The sequence below is a fragment of the Bombus vancouverensis genome, chromosome 14 (genome assembly GCF_051014615.1).
Source record: "Bombus vancouverensis nearcticus chromosome 14, iyBomVanc1_principal, whole genome shotgun sequence".
In the NCBI taxonomy this organism is placed as follows: domain Eukaryota; kingdom Metazoa; phylum Arthropoda; class Insecta; order Hymenoptera; family Apidae; genus Bombus; species Bombus vancouverensis.
The window spans coordinates 8,252,685-8,275,087 of NC_134924.1; the positions used below are offsets into that span (position 1 = coordinate 8,252,685).

Here is a 22,403-nt window from a genome sequence, read left to right on the forward strand (position 1 = left end):
CTTAAGAACGCTTGCGCGTGATTCGAACACGTGGCGAAGGAAGGTGCTTTTCTACGAACGCTTATTCAGAACTGCAGTCTTACGTGCTTTCGCTACCGAAGCGCGTCCTACGATATATTGTCTTCCTTTTCTCATTTTCACCTTAGTAGAAGATGTAAAAGTAAAATATCAAATAATTCGCATATATTGAAAACTAAACACCGGCTACAGAGTCTACGTTCACGTACTTAAAATCAAATATTAAAAATTAATGAAAAATATAAAGTACTAACGGAAGATTGCCTAATACGTTTTTGTTTGGTTGCACATGTGTTTGATTCGGTGAACTTTTTCCCACAATTATTGTGAAATGTAAATTTATATTTCTACAAGATGGCAACGATACGCAAGAAGAATTGTAACTAAAATGGAGATAAAAAGAAAAATTAGGGAAATGGGTATAAAACTGATAGAAATCCACTGGGAAGTATAAGTTCTCAATCAGAATTTAATACAATAATACAAATAAAATTCAAATTACGATGAGCAAGGAAGAAAACAGTGATGGGGCTCCTCAAGAAGGAGCTGGCGGTGGTGAAAGCTCGAGAAAGGAGACGGATATCTATGAAAATCGAAGGACCAAGAAAATAATACGATTAGTCACTGTGATGGCTTACATGTTCTCTGTAAGTTTCGTAGCCATTGTCCTAAGTGCGTATTATTTATTTCTTTGGGAACCACCTAATCCAAGGCTTTTACGAAGACCAGTTCAATTATCTTCCGAACCCGAAGTACAATACTTACAAGGCGATAAAATGATTGTGCAAGATGACCCCAACAAACCCGCACAACACTCTAATGCTACGAATGTTTTGTTCTTGGGTCGTATTGCTGACATAGAAAAACCTGTCAATAATTACGATCATGTAAAAGAGCATCGTGAAAAATTAAACGAATCTTTGTTTCTATTACCAAATTCTTTAATTGAATCTTGGAAAAATAGAATCAATAATCCGAACTCTTTTGTTCAAGATTCCTCTCGAGAAAGTGGAACATCTAATTTTTTTAATTATACTTCATTCGAAGAAGAAAAGACGTTGAACTTAACAAGAAAATTAAATGGAAGAGGTACAAAAGATTCATCTAAAATTACGAATCGTATGTTCGGTAATAATGGTACATTCCAGATACTGGAGTCTTCGACTATTTTTGGAAATGAAACGAATAATGATCATTTTACAAATACCAGAAACTATTCTGAATCATCTCAAGATATTTTTCCATTAAATCACAATTTTACAAAAAATACAGTTACCAATCGAAACGAAGACAAAAATAATGTTCTATCAAGCTTTAAATCGAAAGCTGAAACGTTTAATAAAAAAAGTGTGAAAGTTAAAACGCCCCAGTATCCTGAAATACATTTGCCCAATGAAAGATTTATAGATACTGCAATGACAATTATGACGATAAATGATAAAGAAAATTTCGATATCCAAAACAGTAGAGAAGATCGTGCGTATAATATCAACAATCTAAAACAAGCAATTAATTTAAATAAACAAACAACTCTAGATTCTTCTCGTAATTTGGAACTTGAAAATCGTCTAGAATATCCTGAACAGTCCAACAAATTACCTGGCAAACTGGCAAACATTGCGTTGAACTTCAAAGGTAAATAAATTTTCTATAATTTGATTTTTTTCCACTTTACTCACCTAGTAAGTCACCTTTTTAAATGTGCGGCATTACACATATTTTGTCGTTCATTTAAGCGATGAACGTGATCATCGTTTATTTTTTGTACAAATATATTTTTTACACGCGTACGTAGTTAGGTATATACAATTATATTTCAGTAACGGCAAAGCATAAAAATATTTCATATACATAACTGCAATGAAAAGTCATGATTAAAACCTTAGAAAGAGGATAGTCGGTGAATTGACCTACGATGATTATCTGTATTGTTCACGTAATGACCAGAACAGGGTCAGGTCAATCCATTATGGCTTCTTTAACGTTGCATCAGTACAAAAATCTTACTACTCCTATGAACGAACTTGTTTAATCTTTATTTGATTTAAACAACTTTATTTTATTTCATCCTCTCAAGTAACATGATGAAGTATAATATTTAAATGAAGGTATACGCGAATCAAACTAAAGAAAAGATATATCCACTCCTTTTTTTTCCTTTCTTATTTCTTCTTAAATATGTGAAATATCCATTGAATAATGATTACCTATCGTACAGCTATCTTTATCCGAGATCGAAGAATAATGCTACTAAATGCTATTAAAATAAAGGCGCGCCTCTTATGTAAAACGAGAATGTCGTAAAAGTCACTTTACTCTCGAAATGAAAACCCTATCAGCTTTGACTAAAGTTTATGGGCTCTTGTATTAGCAGCTTCTATTCTCGACACTTGTAACTTTCGAATTATATCCATTGGAATGATTACGTTTACGTAAATAGCATCCTGTATGGAACGACAATGTATCCTGTTTTGCGTGACCTGTACGTGCAAGTATTAACTTTGAAGCAATACATAAACTCAGTCTTACGTAAAATGATTATGTAACATTTTTAATCATTCCTTTGTCACTTCTACAGAAGCACTTCAATTCGAAACCGATGTAGTACTTATACCTATGCCTTAATGAACATTCTTTTAACTCGGTATATAACTTATTTTATATAATATGAATGACACAAAGAGATTCTTATTGTTTCTGACGTTAAACATTATTACCTTTGAATTTTTCACTTAAAAAAAGACTTGAAATGAATAAAATCAAAATGTTACTCTAATCATAAACAGAAACAATGATTCAATCGATACATAATATGTTAAGCACGTATATTTATCGAAAAACGTACGAGATAATTTTGGGTGGATAAATTTTGGAAATACAATGAGACGGTGCCCATTATACGGTTTAAGGGCATTTTCCACGATGAATTCCGTAAAATCGAGCAGCCCTTGGAGTTTGCAGAACGAAGCACAATGAGTCAAGATTCTGAGACTTGCGCAGTGAAAACTCGTTGATACATATCATTGGACGAGTGTGTCTTACCAGCTGTATCTGTGAGAAACGTTGATCCAATAGTCAGGAGACAGAAATAGTTGTAGAATAATGAAAACGTCAATATAAACCCTCTACATATTGCATTCTCGAAAATTTATCTCCCTGTTGACAAATTATCGTGAAGTTTAAGCACTTCCCTACCACTGTTCCCGATACTCGCAGTATTCTCTCGGGAACGCCCTATCAGTAAACCAAACTGTCTACTAAATTGGGAATTCGAAAATCAACAACAGTGGATTCGAATTCATATTGATAACGCGAGGATTACAGAAACATTGGTGGTAAATCGTAGAAAACATTCGACCAAACATATGTACGTAACCTGTCGAACGCAAAAGCATTCTGCGTAACAGTCTTCAACATAAGATATATTTAAGCTACAAAGCTTACAGTAATAAACTTATAAAGTTTACTGAGCGTTCATAAATATTAATGATCAAGCAAGTTATAAATACGTAACATTCGATGAAAACAATGTTTTCCTCGATATTTCCCTCGAAACCTTACATCGAATTACTATGATTACAATTACGATTTTTGTACGATGACTTAATATTATAGAAACTAAAATGTTATAATGTTATATTGAAATTTTATATCAAAACTGAAACATAAAACACATTTATGAAGTTAATCGAAACCTTACAATCGAAAATTGAATAAAACGGATTTCTTTGAAACATCAGCACGTCGAGAATGCAGTTGCCGCGCAAAATGAGCGCTCAAAACGTAATGGCAAGCATTAGTCGTACATTGGGAAATCGCGAACATAAACCAGCAGGCAATGAAATTCGATTTGCAGGAGACGAAAGGAAAGACAAGCTCTACGAACCAAAACATAAACAAAAGTTGGTACGGGTATTGACGGTGGTTGCCTATGTTATATTTGTTAGCATGGCAGCTATCCTGCTATCGTTGTATTATACTTTCTTATGGGATCCGAAAGACGTCCCTACCAAGACAAGTACAAAATCAGAATGTGGTAATACATAATTATCAAATTATATCGCCGATCGCTCTATTATGAACGATAAAAACAGATTTCAAATCCTCCAATCGCTGCGATGTTATCTATTCGTTTTAAAAACTTTAAAAACCGATCTCTTGTTCGAATTATGAACTAGCCAATTATCGTGTAAATATATCGTGTAATTATACTCTTGTCATGATTTATCAATACGGAATTCGTTATCTTGAAATCGCTGATCGCTGTAAATGCTAATTTAGATGCGATAAAACTAAAATTACTTTTTCTTTTTTCAGATACGCAAACAGAAAAAATGACGACAAAATTAACGACCATGGCGAGTGAACGAAGTATGTCAGAAATCATAACCACTCCACGACAGAAGGATTTATTAACTATCTTAACAGAGATTGCTGAATCATCGACTGCTCCCTCGCTAACAACACTCGAGGATTTACAAACTAGTCTAAGTACAGAAACCAAAGAAATATCTACCAAAATGCATTCTAACATTAATTAATATGTTAGAATATTAAAAGTAATTAAAAGAAGAATTAGATTTTACTGTCAAAACTTTTAGATTTGTTATAATGCTTATATAACAATTATTTAGTTAATAACGACAAAAACAATTTAATAATCTTTACATCCAAATAATTATTAAATGCTAAACGAATACTTTTTAGATCAAATTATGTTTCTTTGCTGAAATAATCGTAATATTGCGGAATTATACTATTGGTACGTAAAAATAATTCTCTGAACAAAATCGTTTGGATAATTGTAATTAAGATTGTATTTATTTCAATGCATTTAAAAATCGTATAGTAATATAATAAAGAAATTAAACAAAACGATGAAGATAAAAATGTTTCATGCTAATAATAATACGAATTACAAACGTTAATGATACATTTTTACATATTTAATGATATTAACAATCACAATATCGATAATATCCGATACCCATGCTATTATATAAAGGAATTTGACGTACTTTTTATTTCCTATTCACCAGTCATAAGCATGTGGATGGATTTTTCTGATCCAAACATTTTATTTGCCCTTTCAGCTCCTACAATTGCAGAAAGCTGCATAATATCATATTTACAATATAAAATAGTAATTGTCATATTACTTCCAGAACCTGAACGTGGATTTTGATTAGCTTCCTGCATTAAGTTACACATTTCTACGTAAAACTGAGGGAAGATTGGTGGTGCGTAAAATATAATATGCCTTATACCTTTTACTCTTATTCTACGGAAAAAATGAAATCTTTCTGAATATAGGAGAAAATGTGCATCACTATGGAAGAACATGTCTCTTGCTCTTGCCACTTTTGCATCTTTAGAATATTCACAAATTTGTACAAAACTATATTCTTCTTTTTTAAAATAATTCCGTAATTTCACAAAATCAAAGTAAGATGGTATAAAAATCAATGTATGATTCATTATTCTATCTTTATACTGAGGAAGTATCTTTGTTGTAAAGAACTCCATTCTATATTCCAAGGCTTGAGAATGACTTGAAGTGTCAAATCTGTGAAACACTTGTGGTATTTGTACAGCTACTTGACAAATAGATCCAGGAGAAATAGGATTTATTATTTTTACTTTCCCTGCATAATTGTAACATTTCTTATTAAATATTCCATAAATTTCAGGCACATGAATACTTGAAAATATTAACGTCTGTCTATAGTATTTAGTCCATCCATTCACACACCAACTTCTTACTCTAGAAAAATCTGTTCCATGAGAATCTTTTGGTTGTAAATGCAAATGATTTAATATATGTATCATATGATCCCAGTTTTGCATTAAAAACAATTCTGCTTGATCAAGAATCAATAATTCTACTGATGCTAAGAAATCATAATCTCTATCTGCTTCACCTTCTGCACCTATTAATATTCTTAAACCTAGCAGAGATGAAATTATTATGTCGGAGGAGTAAAACTCTGAATATAATTTTAAAGTCTTTTTTGTAATAGCAATTCCTATTTTAAAAGTATCATCTGTATTTCCTTGAAATGTCAGTTCATAATCTTCAGGTTTTGGATTTTTTTTTGACATTGCTAATTCATTGCCACTAAAATCTTCCATAAATCTTGTCTTATTCATTACAGAACCACCTTTATCTTCTCCAATTAAAATAGATATCAATAATTCAACAATTTTTAGACATGAATGCCTAAAAGGAACAATTATTAAAATTTTTGGTCTCACTAAACCTTGATCTCTATATTCATCTGGGATTTCTGTCATGTTTGTACATTTTGATTTTGTTATCTTTGCATTATGGTGCAATATCTTCGTTCGTGTTTTCAACACATGATTAATTATATGTAAGCAGTACACAAATCTTATTTGATCCGCATTAGAAAATGTCCTTTCAGGATAGTATAAATCTTGATAATTATTTATTATTGAAAATAGCTCTCTTTGTAAAGGAGTCATAGGTGATGGAGTTGTATTCGCATTATCCTTTGTATTTGAATAATTTGCTTGGGTAAGATTGCCATGAATTTGAGACTTGACATATAATTTATCCCAATTTATATTATCAATTAATTGAGGAACAGTGCCACACTTAGCAAACTGTTTATATTCTAAAACAGAAATGTTAGATTCTTTCATTGTGTCTTTAGCGTCATCTAAAAATTTTGGTATTTGACATGTAAGATTGCCTAAAACAGGCCATATTATCTTTTGTGTTTCTACAGTTTGTGGGACATTAGAAACTGCTTCATAAAGTTTATCGCTTAGGTCATCATGAAGATGAATTGAGAATGGATCCTTCAAATAACCAGCATCTTCTTGAGTAGTTTCAGGATCTTCTTCGTCAGCGTCTTTCATTTTTATTTCATCGCTATCACTTGGTAAATCTGCCTCCTCATCCATATTGTTAGATTCCATTGTTAGCTTGTCTCTAATTTCATTATTCTCCTCAACGTCATCCTTATCACTAAAATCATCACTTTCTGAATTAGATTCAATAGCAGTAATTTGTAAACTAGTTGTGTTTACAAAAGAGGATAATAAGTTTTGCAATGGATTCTCTTGTTCATCGCCAGAATTGTCACTTTCTATGTCTCGTTGTTGTAATTTTTCTTCTTCCAACATTTGCCTACGTTTCTCGATTTCCTTATTTTTAATGTCACGATCTTTGATATACGAAGCCTCTTTTAGGTTAAATTTACTCTTTTTGGGTTTCGGTCGATCATCGGACCGGTGAAATTTCCTTTTTCCACCGCGATTTGATCTTTTACCACGTGCCATTATAATCAAATGTTATGTACATTAATTAACAATCCATAATAATAAAAAAAATGTTATGAAATAAAATTCATCCACGTGTCTTTGTCGATGATTTTTGAATGTACGAATATGTATTTATGTTTCGAGTTATGAATATGTGCATTCATAATTACGTAAATTATATAACTAAATCAAAACATGATATATATTAAAAAGAAAACAAGTACATAAGATTTTTATTTATAATAAAATATATTAGTATTATAATTTTTAATTATACACGATCACGATTTTATATCATTTATTCGTTTAGAGAAACACTTATTACAATATTGTAAGTATATACTATAGGAGAAATATCAATATTCAAAATAAAACAATATTTTGTCATTCTTATGTGTATCTAATGTGTATGTATGTGTTTCCCAATATTATTGTATATTATATTATTATAATTAGCTATAAATATTTTACAAATTACAAAGATAAGTAATTCTACATATAATAATTATTATATGTAGTACATAATTATAACCGTTGTTTTTAAGCAAAATATTATCAAATAATACTTGTATATGCATAAAATAATATACGTACCAGAATTTGAATTTATTTAGAATTACCATTCGGAAAATCGGAAGAAATTTGAAGCAAATTCTCTGGATCTAGATCACGTGACTAATAATTTTAATAGATGAAATTATCATACCTAATTGAATTTTGTAATCTTTATTTTTCTTATCTACAATTATACGAATCAGGAATCTAAAAAGTCGTCACATGTCAAATTGTGAAAAATTAATAATATATAAGATTTTTGAATTCATAATATGATAATATATTTAAATGAATATTAGCTTATCATATTAGAGAAATACTCATAGCATCTTTTTATTACTGGTTATCTGGGTCATGATTAATATCTATAGTACAAAGTAGTCCATGATAATTGAATATGTGTTCTTGATAAGCTAAACCGGTAAAGAAACAGAGGAAGTGGAAAAAAGTGGGCAAAATTAATTAACCCTTCGCTCGGTTGTTTACAAAATATCCGGTCCCTGACAGGCTGTCAGAACCAACGAATTCAGGCAATGCTGCGCGCGCAGTAATAACACGGCGCTAACAGTGCCGTGCATTCTGTAATTTTATTTAATTTCTTCATTGCAACGTTGAATTACAAAGATTTAAAAATATCCAGAATAATTATACATATTTTGACAGACCGTATAAGACATCCAATTGTATTAGGTATTACGTCATATTATTATTTTATAAATTATTCTGTATGATTCTATTGTTTTAATATCATTAAAAATATATTGAAAATATCACACACAAACACACAACATTATTAATATTTTCAATAGAATATGCGTAAATGTATTTTTTCTTTTCTTATCTGAAATCTGTATTTTAAGTACTTGAATGTTTACGACAATAAATATTTGAAATTTCTTTATTAAGCTGCTTATTTAATATATACGAATTCATTTTTACGTTACACATTGCTTATCACATGGAGGTAAAGGGAGTATCAGGGGTATGGTGGGGACGGAATTGTCCTATACGAGGTTGAGAGTATGAGCTGCGGATCATAAATGCACGACGGGCAGTTTCGATATAGAACTTGGGGCGCCCTTAGCGAAGGTTACATGCAGAACCGGTAAGCTCTGATATTTGGAAGATTTTTAATATAAGGAGCTGCATAGTTGGTGTTTGACAGTTTTTACAAGCTGTCGAAGAAGAAATTATCGACAAACGTATAGAAAGGTAGAAACCAACACAGGTTTTTTCGTGTCTGATGAGCTCCTCCGTCGCACCGCTGGTGGTAAGATGGCTGTGCAGTTGGATGGAGGAGGGAAGGAGGACTTGAAAACACAGTTTGTCACGCGGGAAGGAACTTATAAACTAATGACTTTGTCGGAGTATTCAAGGCCAAATAGGGTCGGTTACACGAATGGTCAAGGAAGTGCATCCGTTAGGGTGTCTTTCGTAACTTTACCGGATCCAGCAGATCCTACGGGTACACAAGGACTTGGTGACCGAATGTGTTTCAATTTTGGCAAGGAGCTTTATGTTTATGTCTATCGAGGAGTTAAAAAGGTAATCTAAACTTCCCCCATAGTTATTATATTTGTTATTATATTTAGATCTAATTGAGCGTGGATTCGTTGAAACCTAACCTCGAAAACGCGTATCAAGCCTCCATCTTTGCACTATCACCACACCTAACATAGAGAATCCTTTTACTTTGTATATTACTGCATGTAAACTTATATTTATCAAACTTATCTCTAATTAGACGATTATTTTAACAACAGATACATCAGTCACTTTATTTAGAATAATAACTTGTTTATTTAACTTCATTTAAATTATAACATATATGTTATCTATCTTTCTCTTCCTTCCTTCAGGTCTTACTAGCTAAACTTTTAACTTTTTATTAATACATACCATATATGCTAATTGACAAAATATTAGTATATTTAACAATTTTATAGTCCATGTTTATAAATCTGATGCAAATATTTGATATACGCAGATACAAGAAATTAATATTTTTAAAATATTAATTTTGATAAAATTTTATATCTTTCAAATAAATGTAACTGAGAAATATTAATGATCTTATATAGACAAATAAAATAAATAAAATTTATTAATCACAATATATTTTTACAATATCTTAATTTTAACATGTTATTAAAATTTACAATGAGTCAATGTTATATGAAAACATTTTAGGCTGTGGACTTAAATAAACCAGTGGACAAGAAGTTATATAAGGGAACTAATCCAACATGCCATAATTTTAATCAAACAACAGCAACTGCAGATAGCGCTCCGCTATTAGTTGGTTTTTCTACAGGTCAAATTCAACTGATAGATCCAATACAGAAGGAACTCAGCAAATTATATAATGAAGATGTAAGTAATTTGTTATGTTAAAAAATAGAAATTCATATAGATGTATGAATATACTTTAATATACATACTGAACTAAATTTTTTGAAGATGTAAGAAGATTGTAAAATATTTCTGGTACAATCCTAAAATTCTGGGAATACATTTATTGTGTATAGGTACAAATAGATTGTATAATATTTTATTATTAAAAAGTTTGTACAAAGGTTGTTACCACTTCATCCAATCTATGTGACATGAATGTCTTATCTTGTTGTAACATGATAAACAAAGATGTTAGTTAGTATGATAGTTTAATGATTCATAATACTCTATGCTGTAGTAACATATATTTAATACTATTCATATGTAATATTTAATTTTGTAAGTCTTATTTAGATTTTATGATGGAACTAAATAAATTTAATCAGTAATTATGTAACTTTTTCGTTAACTTATTAGATAGCTGCAACAGCCCATTTTTTAAGATTATACTTATTATTTGTTCAATAAATAAAAAGATATATATCTTTTAATGTTTCAGAGATTGATTGACAAAAGTAAAGTAACATGTATAAAATGGGTTCCTGGATCAAACAATCTCTTCTTGGTATCGCACAGTTCTGGGCAATTATATTTATATAATGAAGAACTTCTATGTGGAACCACAGCCCCTAACTATCAATCTTTTAAATCAGGGGATGGTTATGCTATATATACTTGTAAAACAAAATCTACAAGAAACCCATTATATAGATGGGTAATAGGTGCAGAAGGATGTTGTATAAATGAATTTGCCTTTAGCCCATGTGGCTCAAACTTAGCAGTTGTTTCCCAAGATGGATTTTTGCGAGTATTTCAATATAATACAATGGAGTTAGTGGGTTCAGCTAGAAGTTATTTTGGTGGATTTCTATGTGTATGTTGGTCTCCAGATGGAAGATATGTTGTTGTGGGCGGTGAAGATGATCTTGTGACAATTTGGAGCTTTCATGAAAAAAGAGTGGTGGCTCGAGGTCAAGGTCATCATAGCTGGGTAAGCGTAGTAGCTTTTGATCCTTATACTACATCTTATGAAGATCATGACCCAGACTTCAGTGGTTCAGATGATGAAACATTACCACATAATAATCATAATCATTATCATGAGAAGGCCAACCGTTTGTCTACAACATCGCAAGGAATTCATTCAAACAGAAACTCTTGTGGTTCAGAATTAAGAGTGTCAGGTGGTACATGCTACAGGTTAGGTAGTGTGTCGCAAGATACACAGTTGTGTTTGTGGGATATTACAGAAGATGTGTTGAGACAACCAATGTGTGCAAAACAAAGGCCATCTACAGCAGGTTCTAGTACTCTTCCTACATCAACAGTCAACAGTGGGAATGGTTCAACAACGAATCATCATTTGAACAATTCTAAACATAATAATTTGAATAATGTTAATTACAAAGAAAACGCGAGTGGTAATAATGAAAGTAGTAATAATAGCATGAGTACAAATACAGCAGTGTCAACTGTAAATTCCTTGACACAAAGGTTAGCAGGCCTTGGTTTTGGTGATCGTAAGGGTGATAATCATAAAAGGAACTTTAGCCTCACTATGAGAGGTAGTGGTGCATCTAATAGCACAATAATACAGAACAGTAGTGGTGATAAAGCTACTACTAACTTAAATACAAATAGTAATTTGAACAGTGTCAGTGGAAGTTTAGTAGGTGCAAATAAAAAGGTTAGTTCTGTGATGGATGATCCTATGAGGTTGATAGGGACTGCCTGGTGCCCTAGGTTTGATGAGTGCCCAGTGCTAGAACCACTAGTGTGCAAGAAGTTGGCACACGAGAGATTGACTGAATTAGTGTTTAGGGAAGATTGCTTCGTAACAGCATGTCAAGATGGATATGTCTATACATGGGCAAGACCTGGTCACATGGTAGGTCCTCTCACCATCAGCAGCACTCTGCACAGGCCACATCATCATAGCAATCCTTACACCAACATTAATTCCCTGCGATCTAACGATCTATGATGTAACCCATCTTCAATTTTTGTTGCAATTTTGTGAAGTAGGATTTTTTAGTAATGAATTCTGATTTGTATATAGAGATAAAACTTAAAATCATTACTGTTATTGAACACAATAATACCTTGAACAATTTTTCTATTGTCATTGTTGAATTATATTAGGCAAAACATGTTCTTTTGGACACATAACTTTATTAAATGTGAAAAATACGAAAGGGTGATTTTGTTATTTTTTATCTTTAGTATTGTAATAAACATTGTTCTTGTGGCATCATACATACACATGCAAAATTTTTATTTCAGAATGAATGTATTTCTTGTCTTATATTTACGAATTAAATACTAGTTTACATTTTATCCAAAGCAGTATACATTATATTAAAAGGTGCCATTGGAATACATTAAAGATTTAGCAATATTTTTTAGCCTGTATTGTATATCAATTACAGAAATACATGGATGGATGATACTATGAATGGAAAAATTTAATATATCAATCTATATTCCATTTTAACAAAATTTCAGGTCTTTCTTATTGCATGATATATGAAATATAAGATTTCACATTCAATCTTTATATTTTTCAATTTTTTCAATTATGAAAAATATGAATTTCTAAGGAAATTTTTCAAAATTTATTCTGTAAAACTTTGATATTAATTGAATAGCAGAAATTAAGGAAATCATAAATATAAATAATATAAGGTTCATTCATAGTGTAAACCAGCATTTATATTTGTGCCTAATGATCATCTGGTCAAAATATATTCAATATAAATATTAGAAGAATATATTAGTATGATTATAAATAGAATATATTTATATTTGATTTCCATCATTGAGAGTAATATTGTTTGCGCCCCCATAAGATTTTGTAACAGGGCAGGCCCCTTAAACCCTTCTTTCTTTCCTGTAAAGTGTTATGAGCTTAGCTTAGCAAATGATAGAAAAACAATGAATTATTTAGTTAAACTATTGTCCTGGATTATAATGATGTGACATTTAATCCTTTGTTGAAAACAATGAATTGCCTCGTTGTACAATAAAGCAAAACTTTGAATGAAATATTGCTGCTTGCTTCCTGCTTGAGTTTTATACAAAATGCAATGCAGAAGCTCCAGAGTAAAAATTGAATCAGATATACATATATAAATATATATGTTTATAATTTATTTTAATTCCTTTAGTTGTAATTTATTCTGAAATATGAGAATTTAAAATGTCAGATTCAGTTTCCTGGTGTTATGCATAAAGCATTTCTATCATCAAAATACCCTATGCTCCTTTATGTTATAGTGGTTTAACCAGTTAAAATTTTTGTGATAATTTTCATATAGTATGCATTGCTTCTTTTATAGTGACAGTCTTATAGTTTTATCGGAAGATGCTTGTGCTTGTTTCTTAAGCCGTTGGGACATTAATTTTTTACTTTGATTGGAAAGATTAATGTTCTGTACCATGCTTTGGCTGATGCAAGAGAATCATGGATGAGTCTTCCCAGAGTTTATCGCATGGTACGTATAATAATTTGTTTCCAACTTGTTTATTGCTTGATCAAACAAAGTAGTATACTATGTTTTTTATATGCTCGTGTAGTAGTATGTACCTTGCTAAGGCATTTTTAAATTGTCATTGATCATACTTCTATGCTATTATTGCACTGTTCTTTAATGCACTTATAGAAATTATATCTGTGTTCCAAATGCTTCCAACATTTGCAGAATTTTTGTAAAAACAACCAAAAGTATTTTTGATAATAAATTTTTATGCATTTTTCAATTACAGGCAGGAATAGGACAGGTTGGAAATGCTCTCCACGTGATCAGTCCCACGGAAGGTGGAGGCACCATAGTATAGCCAGAACCAGATATTAACACATCTTCAAAGCACGAAGAAAAATACGTCCCACTAATGCATACGTTGCAATCTTCAAAAATGCAGTTTCAACCATATATCCACTATTGCCACTTGTATTATGTATGGCCAAGTGAAAATTATTCCAGTATTCTTTGAAAAATGGGTGATTCCAAGAGCATCTAACAATTGATTGCTAAAAAATACATTTTTATTTGGTAAGTTATTTCTAGTGAATACCAATTGCCCTTCCTTCTTAATTTTTTCTTTTTTTAAACGTGAGAAGATATTAAAATTTCATAATGTTATACAAATTTTATAAAAGAACCCAGCGAAAGTAATAAATAAATTGTGTGTACATGTATATATGTATACATATGTATGTTTGATCTTACATACTGTACTAAATCATTCCAATAAGATCCGCTTAGGAAAATAAATTTTAATTGAATGGTGTTAATACTAAATGCTTATGTATATTGTCAAAGAATTTTATATTACCAACATTTACTTGTAATTATTTAGAAACATGATTTTAAATAGTTAGCTTCTTGTGGCTTAGATTAACAAGCAGTGCAACTATTGTAATCAGTCAGAGCAATATGTACATATAAAGTATTTTAATTTGCGTATTGTTACTAGGGATTAATTGTTTTTATCTTGAGTAATATTATGTACGAAAAGATCGAATTAGATAATATGTAAAACAGGATTTATGTTATTTCATTTTTTAAATTTAATTATACCAAATATTATTTTTTTATATCGTTAACTTTAAGATATATTTACTGAAAAGATATGTTATAATGTTCCTTCTTTATGTTTCACTTCTTGTTAATGCAGTTCAGGAATATAGTCGGGTTATCGATAACTAAATTGCCTTAATAAGATTGTAAGCTAAATAAAGAAAATTTTTATTTGTTCTATAATGTGGTTACACGAATATGTTTCTAAGAAACTTGTTCGCTTTATTGAAAATCTATAATGAGTGCATCGTCGATGTACGATCAGTTGAAAACGAAGTGTAAAAGATGACTTTATATCTGAGAGCTACAAAGCATTGGTCGTAAATAATTAATTGAAAATCCGACTAGAAAAGTAACCTGTACATTGTTAGAATAGTTGTTTTAAATCTCTATTTGATTATAACTCTGCATGGAGTCTTTGAAACAACTTGTTGTGAGTAAGTATTGTATTTCTTAATTCTATTTACAAAGATTTTATGTGTTATTACAACATAACAATGAATCATTTTTACAACGAATAAATAAATGGTTTTATATAGTTCTCAGATACGAAAGTCTATCACAGTAAACAAATAATTATAAATGTATGAACAAATAGTTATTGAATATTCTAATGATAAACAGTATTTCATATTGCATATTCCACACGGCGATACTATTTATTACTTTATAAAAATAAATAATTACAGAAATATATATATATACATATATATACACACGTTAAAGTATTAACGTCAAAATGTAAAAACGATTTGTATTGTTGTAATTTTTAAACAGTTTGGAAACGATGACACATTTTTTCACCTATCATGGGCATTTCTTTCAAAATGTTATTAATTTAGCGATGAGATGCAGACGAAGTACAGAATCGTAATTGTATAAAACGTATTTATTCATTATCATACAAAGTTAATAAGTAAACTATATGATTTAGATAATTGTGTGTGAACCAGTGTTTCTTGGACAATAATATCTGTCATGGCATGCATTCAAATAGTCATAAATATTTTATGATTGTTAAACATATTATAGACTTAATTTATACTTCAGTCATTGAGAATCACTGGTCTTGGCGATAGTATACCTTTTCTGAAATCTTTTTTGTAAAATTATTAAAAGTATTTCCAAGGATATTTTCATGCATATTCATATTTTATGTTATAAGTAAATGAATTATTCTCGATATAAATGCGTATTGTGTATATATTAATAAATTCTGTTTTTACGCAGATAAAAATAATGGACAGACAGAGGTAATTCTGTTTTGAAAGGTATGTTTTAATATCATGTGCAAAAGAAAACAATAACAACTATATTTTTATGTTAAATTAATAAACATAAAAGTATTATTGCAATAATAACAGCATCGCAGCTTTCGTGATAATTGTCGGTATTCCAGGCAAGAATCGACAAGTTTTTGTTGTATTACTTGAAATTTGAAAGTTACATAACGCTTGATACCGTCTACTTTTTGATAAACAATAAATATGTATGTAACATTGCTCTTTTTCATTTAAGCTCTTCGAGGTGTACTGTGATACATGCGTATGCTGACATTGACTAATTACCTAATTGTAAGTAACGAAAGTAAGAATTATGCTAATATCGTGTGTTAAGGCGAATGATTAATTTTCAAACTGTTGATCAAACATTTCTTCATATCGGTATGCGTTATTAAGCCGAAAACTAACGAAGGCTGGCCTGTTAAATATTAAACTATATTTGATTTACCGAATCGGAGATTTATAATGTTCCTACATTGTAAACTAAATAACGAGTCCATAATAAATAATATGTTTTATTTGATTAGTACTGACCAGAAATCGCAGTATCAAATTTATTAGTTAACTTATAAAATTATTTTATTCGATGACCATAAATATATTTCTTGAATTGCTCTATTTTAAAGTTTTATTTTTCAAGTATTAGTTACTATTATTCAAAGATATTTTTCGTTTCGTAAAGCGAATAAGATTCCTTTATATCGAAGAAATCTGTAGTTGCAATTTGCATAATATTACTATTAATACAATAATTGATACAACGATACAAAGGAATATTTTATTGCGAACTGGTTAACTAGTCTGGCTGATTACATCCGTACAGATGCACATAAAAATGTCCGATCTTTTCCTATTTATTGACTTTTCTATGAAACATTTTTCAACGCAGTTTTACGATTAAATTTTACGATTAAATCGTATTCAATTTTTAATTCTTTTCGCATTTTACTTCATTTATTTATAAAAGTGTACATTCTTTGTAATTGTAAATGAAACAAATTTAATTGTTATTATCGTCGTGTACTTTTCTTTCTAACATATTTACCCGATACATATTATGAATATTATTATTTCCAAAACCGTTGTTAGTTAAGTTTTTGTTTAAGTTTTGTTTGATTCGTAAAAAGTTTACAGACAATACATTTTTTTTATGACGCTATCTGCTTAGCCGACTACGATTATGTTCGATTTGTCCTTTTCTGTTTTCATTTCTTTTTTTTTAACATTTGTGTAACGTGTTTTTACTAGTGCAACAAAATTTTATTTTGTAACTGATTTTACAATATGACAAATTTTATACGTAATATATTCCGAAAATTTTCTGTAAATATAATAAATAGAAAAAATGAAAAAATTACAAATACTTCGAGTAGATAACGACGTGGTGCAAAAAATGGACTTACAAATAGGTAATAACATCATTGGCCGAAATGTTGAAACTGGAGTAAGTATGTTAATTATGCAAAGGAAAAATATAATAAAATAATCTTGAATTATTTTTGAATTGTCGATTATCTATTTTAAAATTGTAGATGTATTATGTACTTATATCTTATATATATGTACACATTCTTATGTATGCGTGATGAGTATGTTTCATTGCGGGAAAGCTTTTTTTCATATATTCCTTCCACATTTAAAAACGTTTGCACCCTTTCAATCTAAAACTACTGTGAATTGTGAAAATTTAGTGTGCATAATTTGTATTTCAGTGTGATGATGATCGAATTATAAAATATGCCGCAATAATAAATTTAACATCTGACAATGAAATGACAATAACACCGGTAAGAAGGAATTCGTGATTATTTATAATGCTGTAGATATATCAAATGCACCATTTATTAGTGTCCTATAGGAATTATTTTCTAGTATCAGGTTGCACCATGTTATATGAAGTCTATCGAATCGTCGCGATGGCAACTTCTTAAATTGGGAGTTACAGTACCGGTAAAACCTGGAGATGTTTGTACTCTGGTACCGGATAAATGTTGGTTTAAAATTATATCAGTACCTGATAAAATGGAAAATAATGAGGACTATACGTTAAAACGAAAAGTATTAAATTAATGTCTTAAATGATAGTGAAATTAATTTTCTGACATTTCTTAATAATTCCATTATAGGTTAATGAAGATGTAGATTCTAATACTGTACGTGATAAAAGACTCTGTTCAGGAGAAGGAGATAATTCACGTTCTTCATGCAATGCATTGCATAAAATACTAAATAACGATCATGATGAAAATAAAATAAATGTTGAAGAAAGTGTTATAAACGAAGATAATTTAATGTATAATAACAATGAAAGTAAAACACAAGATGCAAATTCTACATTAATATGTGATCATCACAACATAGATCAGTCATCTACTATTGAGAGATCTGCTTATAAAGTTCAAAATATGAATAAAGAGAATAGTGAATCTTATGTACATGAAAAGACTTTAAGCCTTAAAGAAAATTCAGATTTACCTTCTATAAGCGAAGACAATGAAAAAGTGATGGTAAAAGTTATACAATCCCCTGTTTCAAAAAATGTACACAGATCAAAAATATCTGCTAATGCAACAGGAAATGTTTTCAGAAGAGATAAATGCAAATATGGAGAGGAGTGTTATAGGTAATTTTATATGTTCTTTTTTTCTTATTATAAAGTATTTCATGAAAAAATCCTTTGGCAGGAAAAATTCACAGCATAGAGATAAATTTTGCCATCCTGAAGATTCTGATTATGATATACCTGATAATAGAGAAGAATGTCCCTATGGCACTCGATGCTATCGTAAAAACCCTCAGCATAAAATGAAGTTCAAACATATTGGTACAAATATTGCAAATAATAAGCGTAAGAAGCAGAATTCTAAACGAACACAGATACAAAAATCTTTGGATACTATAAGTGGAATGGAGGATTCATCCGTAGAGGAGTCTGCTGAGGAATCTATTGATGAGTCTGAGTATGAGCCTTCTAGCAATGATGAAAGTTCAGATGATGATGAAATGTACTCTGATAAAAATTGAAAGTGAGCTGGGAAATGATATAGCTGACTAAGACATAGATATAAAGTCTTTATATCTATATAAAAATATACGTTAATATAAGAAAAATGAGAATATGGAAATAATATATTTTACAAATATTTTTACAATGTTAAAGTTGATAACTAAGTAACATGATACAAACATTATCTCATTTATATTTATAAACGTATAAAAACAATATTGAATAAACTACTTAAAAATAATTATGGAATATTTGTGATTATCTTCAAAGTTGATGTTTTTTTTTCTTTTTTTTCTTTTTTTTCTTTTTTTCTTTTTTCTTTTTTTTAAGTTTTTTAATAGGCATGATAACTTTCATCACTGTCTGCATATTCTTCATTAACTAGATCCACAAGTATGTGTTTTGGTATTTCTGAACCTCTTATTTTAACCGTATAGCAAACATTTTCTATTTTATGGAGGTTTTGTTCAAGTGTGTAAAGCTTTCTATTCACTAACCTATTTGAAGCATTTGTACAACCAAGAAAACATGTATACATATCTCTAACAAAATTGCATGTTTGGTAACAACTAGCTCTGTCTCCTGTTGCCAAGTTATTGATGCACATACGCATTAGTTCTCCAGTCAGATCTGCAATGCCCAAGATATATTCATATGGACTGACTAAAACCTGTATGGTTTTAACATTACTAATCTCAGGAATTTTATAAGTAAGTGTTTTTTCTATTTCTAACCAACTTTTCATATTATCACATTTTAGATACTGATAAAATGTAACAGCTTCTACATATTCTTCCAAACCATTACGATAAGCTTTAAGATAGAGGTATGGATCTTGACCTTCTAATTCATGTGCAATAGATTTAAAAAGGGATCTCGCAACTTTTTGCAATCTCATATCAGCTTCACGTAGCACACTTTCCTGTTTGCCTTTTTTATCTATGGTGTGCAAAAGAAAAATTATTCTTTTACTTTCTATAGTAATATCTCTGCCAAATTTTACAATCCTTTCAAAACGATCATGTTTGTTATCTAATTCAGTCGCATATGCTCGAAACTGTTGTAAAATTTCACTGCTTTGATCTGTAATATCCACGATCTCTTTTCTCTTATCATCGATGTTAATCTTCTTAGTACAGCAATGTCCATGATTTTCTCCACCTTCTTCGTCTAATCATAAAATAAGAAAATTAAAATTTTAATATTCTTTGTTAAAATTGCCGGTATGTTTGGTTTAATGAAGTACATTCTGATTTAAAATCGCATCACACGGATTTAGTAAATATTAGGTCATCCCATAAGTTCGTGCCGTTTTCAACTTTGACACCATTCCCATTTTTTTTAAACACCTATGAATTGTTGTCTTAGGTATTTTCAGAACATTTGACATCTCTTGAACTGTCAAACTTCGTGATTTTTCAACAAGATCGCGAATTTTGTCTTTGTCTGTCTGAGGAGGACGCCCGGAGCGTTCCTCGTCTTCTAAACAGAAATTCCCAGCTCTAAAACGTTGGAACCACTTCCTACAGGTGCGAGATGAAAGCGCATTTTCTCCGTAAACAGCACATATGTTTTTCGTGGCAATTGTTACAGAACTTCCTTTCCGAAATTCATATAACATGAGATGTCGAAAATGGATACGCATTTCATTTATGATTTTTTACTGTTAGAAGTCACTGTGTTCACTATATTACGATCTTATACCCACGAAAATCTGCTCTAGTTTATAAATCGACACATGAAATGTATACACAAAAGTCGGTACGAAGTTATGGGATGACCTAATACTATAAACAAAAGTGATTTATAAGAAACTGATAACATGAATGATACAAAGTAGTTTTTAAAATATTTTATAATTTCATTAATATACCTTTGATTTGTGACATAATTTTAAATATTGATTTTTACTGATACTGTCCTTTATTTATATATGTAATAACAATGGCATTGATTAAGTACAAGATAGATCTGACATTCAGTGCTTTTTCGTGTTCCACGTTTTGGGGTTAGGTTGGGTTAGGTTGGGGTTAGGTTAGTCGATGAGTCACCTACCCAGAGATGTCCAACTGTCCCGCAATATTCAATGATGGGTGCAATTAATGTATTTGTTGCCTAAGGAAAAAAAAAGAAGAATTTTGGGAAAATATATAATAAGAGATTATATATGTGTATATATGTATGTACAAAATGTGTACAGATTGCAATATGCAATAGGCTTTGGACTGGCAGGTTGCACACTTCTTAGGTTAATATCATTTTTCAAATAGCAGTATTCGGGAATGTTAATATTTCTATCGCTTTTTATATAGTAATATTTTAGAACATTAATATTTGGAAAACGTGATTCCAATTACGTCATAAATTAATACTATTTATCGATAAGATATATCTATGTATACTACTACAAAATCTTGTACTTTACTATAATATAATACATAATTTATTAGAAAGAATTGAATAACTTGCGTAAGAAGGTAAAATCCTTTCATGAATTATAAATTTCTGTATTAAAATAAATGTCGAGAAAATGCAGTATTAGGGTACTAATAGAACATAATACGTACCTGACTAATTTGCGCTCTGGTGACAGAATTAGAAATTAAACTTTGAAATCCATTTCGCGCGTTGTCATACTGAAAGGAGGAAGTAACTGAAGAGTGTTCGTTATAAATGTGGAAAATTTAATACATATCGACATATCATTACTTCAAAATGGTAAGAATCCTACTTTGAATCGTTTTATATGCACAGGTATTAACATATTGCGGACACGTCACGTTTGTAAAAGTTCTTGTGCTTATTCTAATACTTGAGGCCGGTTACGAAAATTTTTGTATTTTTATCGTTGTGATTTAGAGAGAGACAATTAACTATACCCTTAATATAGCTAGTAATAAAACGACTAGTCTACAATATGCTAACACAATTAATAGCGATTTATCGTATTTCCATATAAATAAATGGATATCGAAATAAATTTCAAGAAAATCCGGCTAATAACCGGTTACTAATAAAACGTGATACGTTCCTGAACCAAGCGCACTGTTGTGGTCAATTGTGAAATAAAAATTTGAAATTACACCATTTCGCGCGGCGTCATCTTGAAAAGGGAAGCAACTGTCGAGAGCTCGTCATAAATGTGAAAAATTTAATATACAACACCAAGTCATTGCTTCGAAATGGTGAGAATCTTAATTTGGTTCATTTTTTATTCATAATCTAATACGATTTATAGCAATTTGTCGTTTTTCTATATGAATGTGAATAGACAGT

The 22,403-nt window shown here is 30.2% G+C and overlaps 5 protein-coding genes across 15 annotated transcripts; 3 read left to right on the plus strand and 2 right to left on the minus strand.

The window, feature by feature from the left end:
- The first annotated feature begins 54 nt into the window (after positions 1-54).
- Positions 55-8,764, plus strand: LOC117153373 (uncharacterized). The gene is made up of 2 exons (XM_033327368.2): positions 55-1,653; positions 4,336-8,764. Exons 1-2 carry the CDS (start codon positions 522-524, stop codon positions 4,557-4,559), a joined length of 1,356 nt encoding a protein of 451 aa, XP_033183259.2. The 5' UTR covers positions 55-521; the 3' UTR covers positions 4,560-8,764.
- LOC117153358 (U3 small nucleolar RNA-associated protein 25 homolog) lies at positions 4,409-7,326 on the minus strand. The gene has a single exon (XM_033327343.2). It carries the CDS (start codon positions 7,324-7,326, stop codon positions 5,047-5,049), a length of 2,280 nt encoding a protein of 759 aa, XP_033183234.1. The 3' UTR covers positions 4,409-5,046.
- A 123-nt stretch (positions 8,765-8,887) lies between the features above and the next one.
- Positions 8,888-17,130, plus strand: LOC117165364 (WD repeat-containing protein 20). 5 transcript variants are annotated; one of them, XR_013060109.1, is made up of 5 exons: positions 8,888-9,408; positions 10,054-10,236; positions 10,757-12,145; positions 13,596-13,751; positions 14,023-17,130. XR_013060109.1 is itself a non-coding variant. In XM_076624512.1 (4 exons), exons 1-4 carry the CDS (start codon positions 9,139-9,141, stop codon positions 14,092-14,094), a joined length of 1,914 nt encoding a protein of 637 aa, XP_076480627.1. In that variant the 5' UTR covers positions 8,888-9,138; the 3' UTR covers positions 14,095-17,130. The 5 variants fall into 5 exon arrangements, 2 of the variants coding, with proteins under 2 accessions (XP_076480627.1, XP_076480626.1); XR_013060108.1 differs by lacking the exon at positions 13,596-13,751 and having other exon boundaries at positions 14,023-16,108; positions 16,356-17,130; XR_013060107.1 differs by lacking the exon at positions 13,596-13,751 and having other exon boundaries at positions 14,023-14,309; positions 16,068-17,130.
- Positions 17,131-17,441: 311 nt separating this feature from the next.
- Positions 17,442-19,368, plus strand: LOC117165644 (uncharacterized). Of its 7 annotated transcripts, none has more exons than XM_076624513.1 (4): positions 17,442-17,907; positions 17,993-18,178; positions 18,247-18,743; positions 18,805-19,368. In XM_076624513.1, the coding sequence occupies exons 1-4, from the start codon at positions 17,893-17,895 to the stop codon at positions 19,142-19,144; spliced, it is 1,038 nt and encodes a 345-aa protein (XP_076480628.1). In that variant the 5' UTR covers positions 17,442-17,892; the 3' UTR covers positions 19,145-19,368. The 7 variants fall into 7 exon arrangements, with proteins under 7 accessions (XP_076480628.1, XP_033204937.1, XP_033205018.1 ...); XM_033349046.2 differs by having other exon boundaries at positions 17,999-18,178; XM_033349127.2 differs by having other exon boundaries at positions 17,443-17,907; positions 17,979-18,178.
- Positions 19,223-21,158, minus strand: Trax (Translin associated factor X). The gene is made up of 2 exons (XM_033349244.2): positions 21,001-21,158; positions 19,223-20,297 (listed from the first exon to the last, which is right to left on the minus strand). The coding sequence occupies exons 1-2, from the start codon at positions 21,014-21,016 to the stop codon at positions 19,462-19,464; spliced, it is 852 nt and encodes a 283-aa protein (XP_033205135.1). The 5' UTR covers positions 21,017-21,158; the 3' UTR covers positions 19,223-19,461.
- Between the last annotated feature and the right edge of the window lie 1,245 nt (positions 21,159-22,403).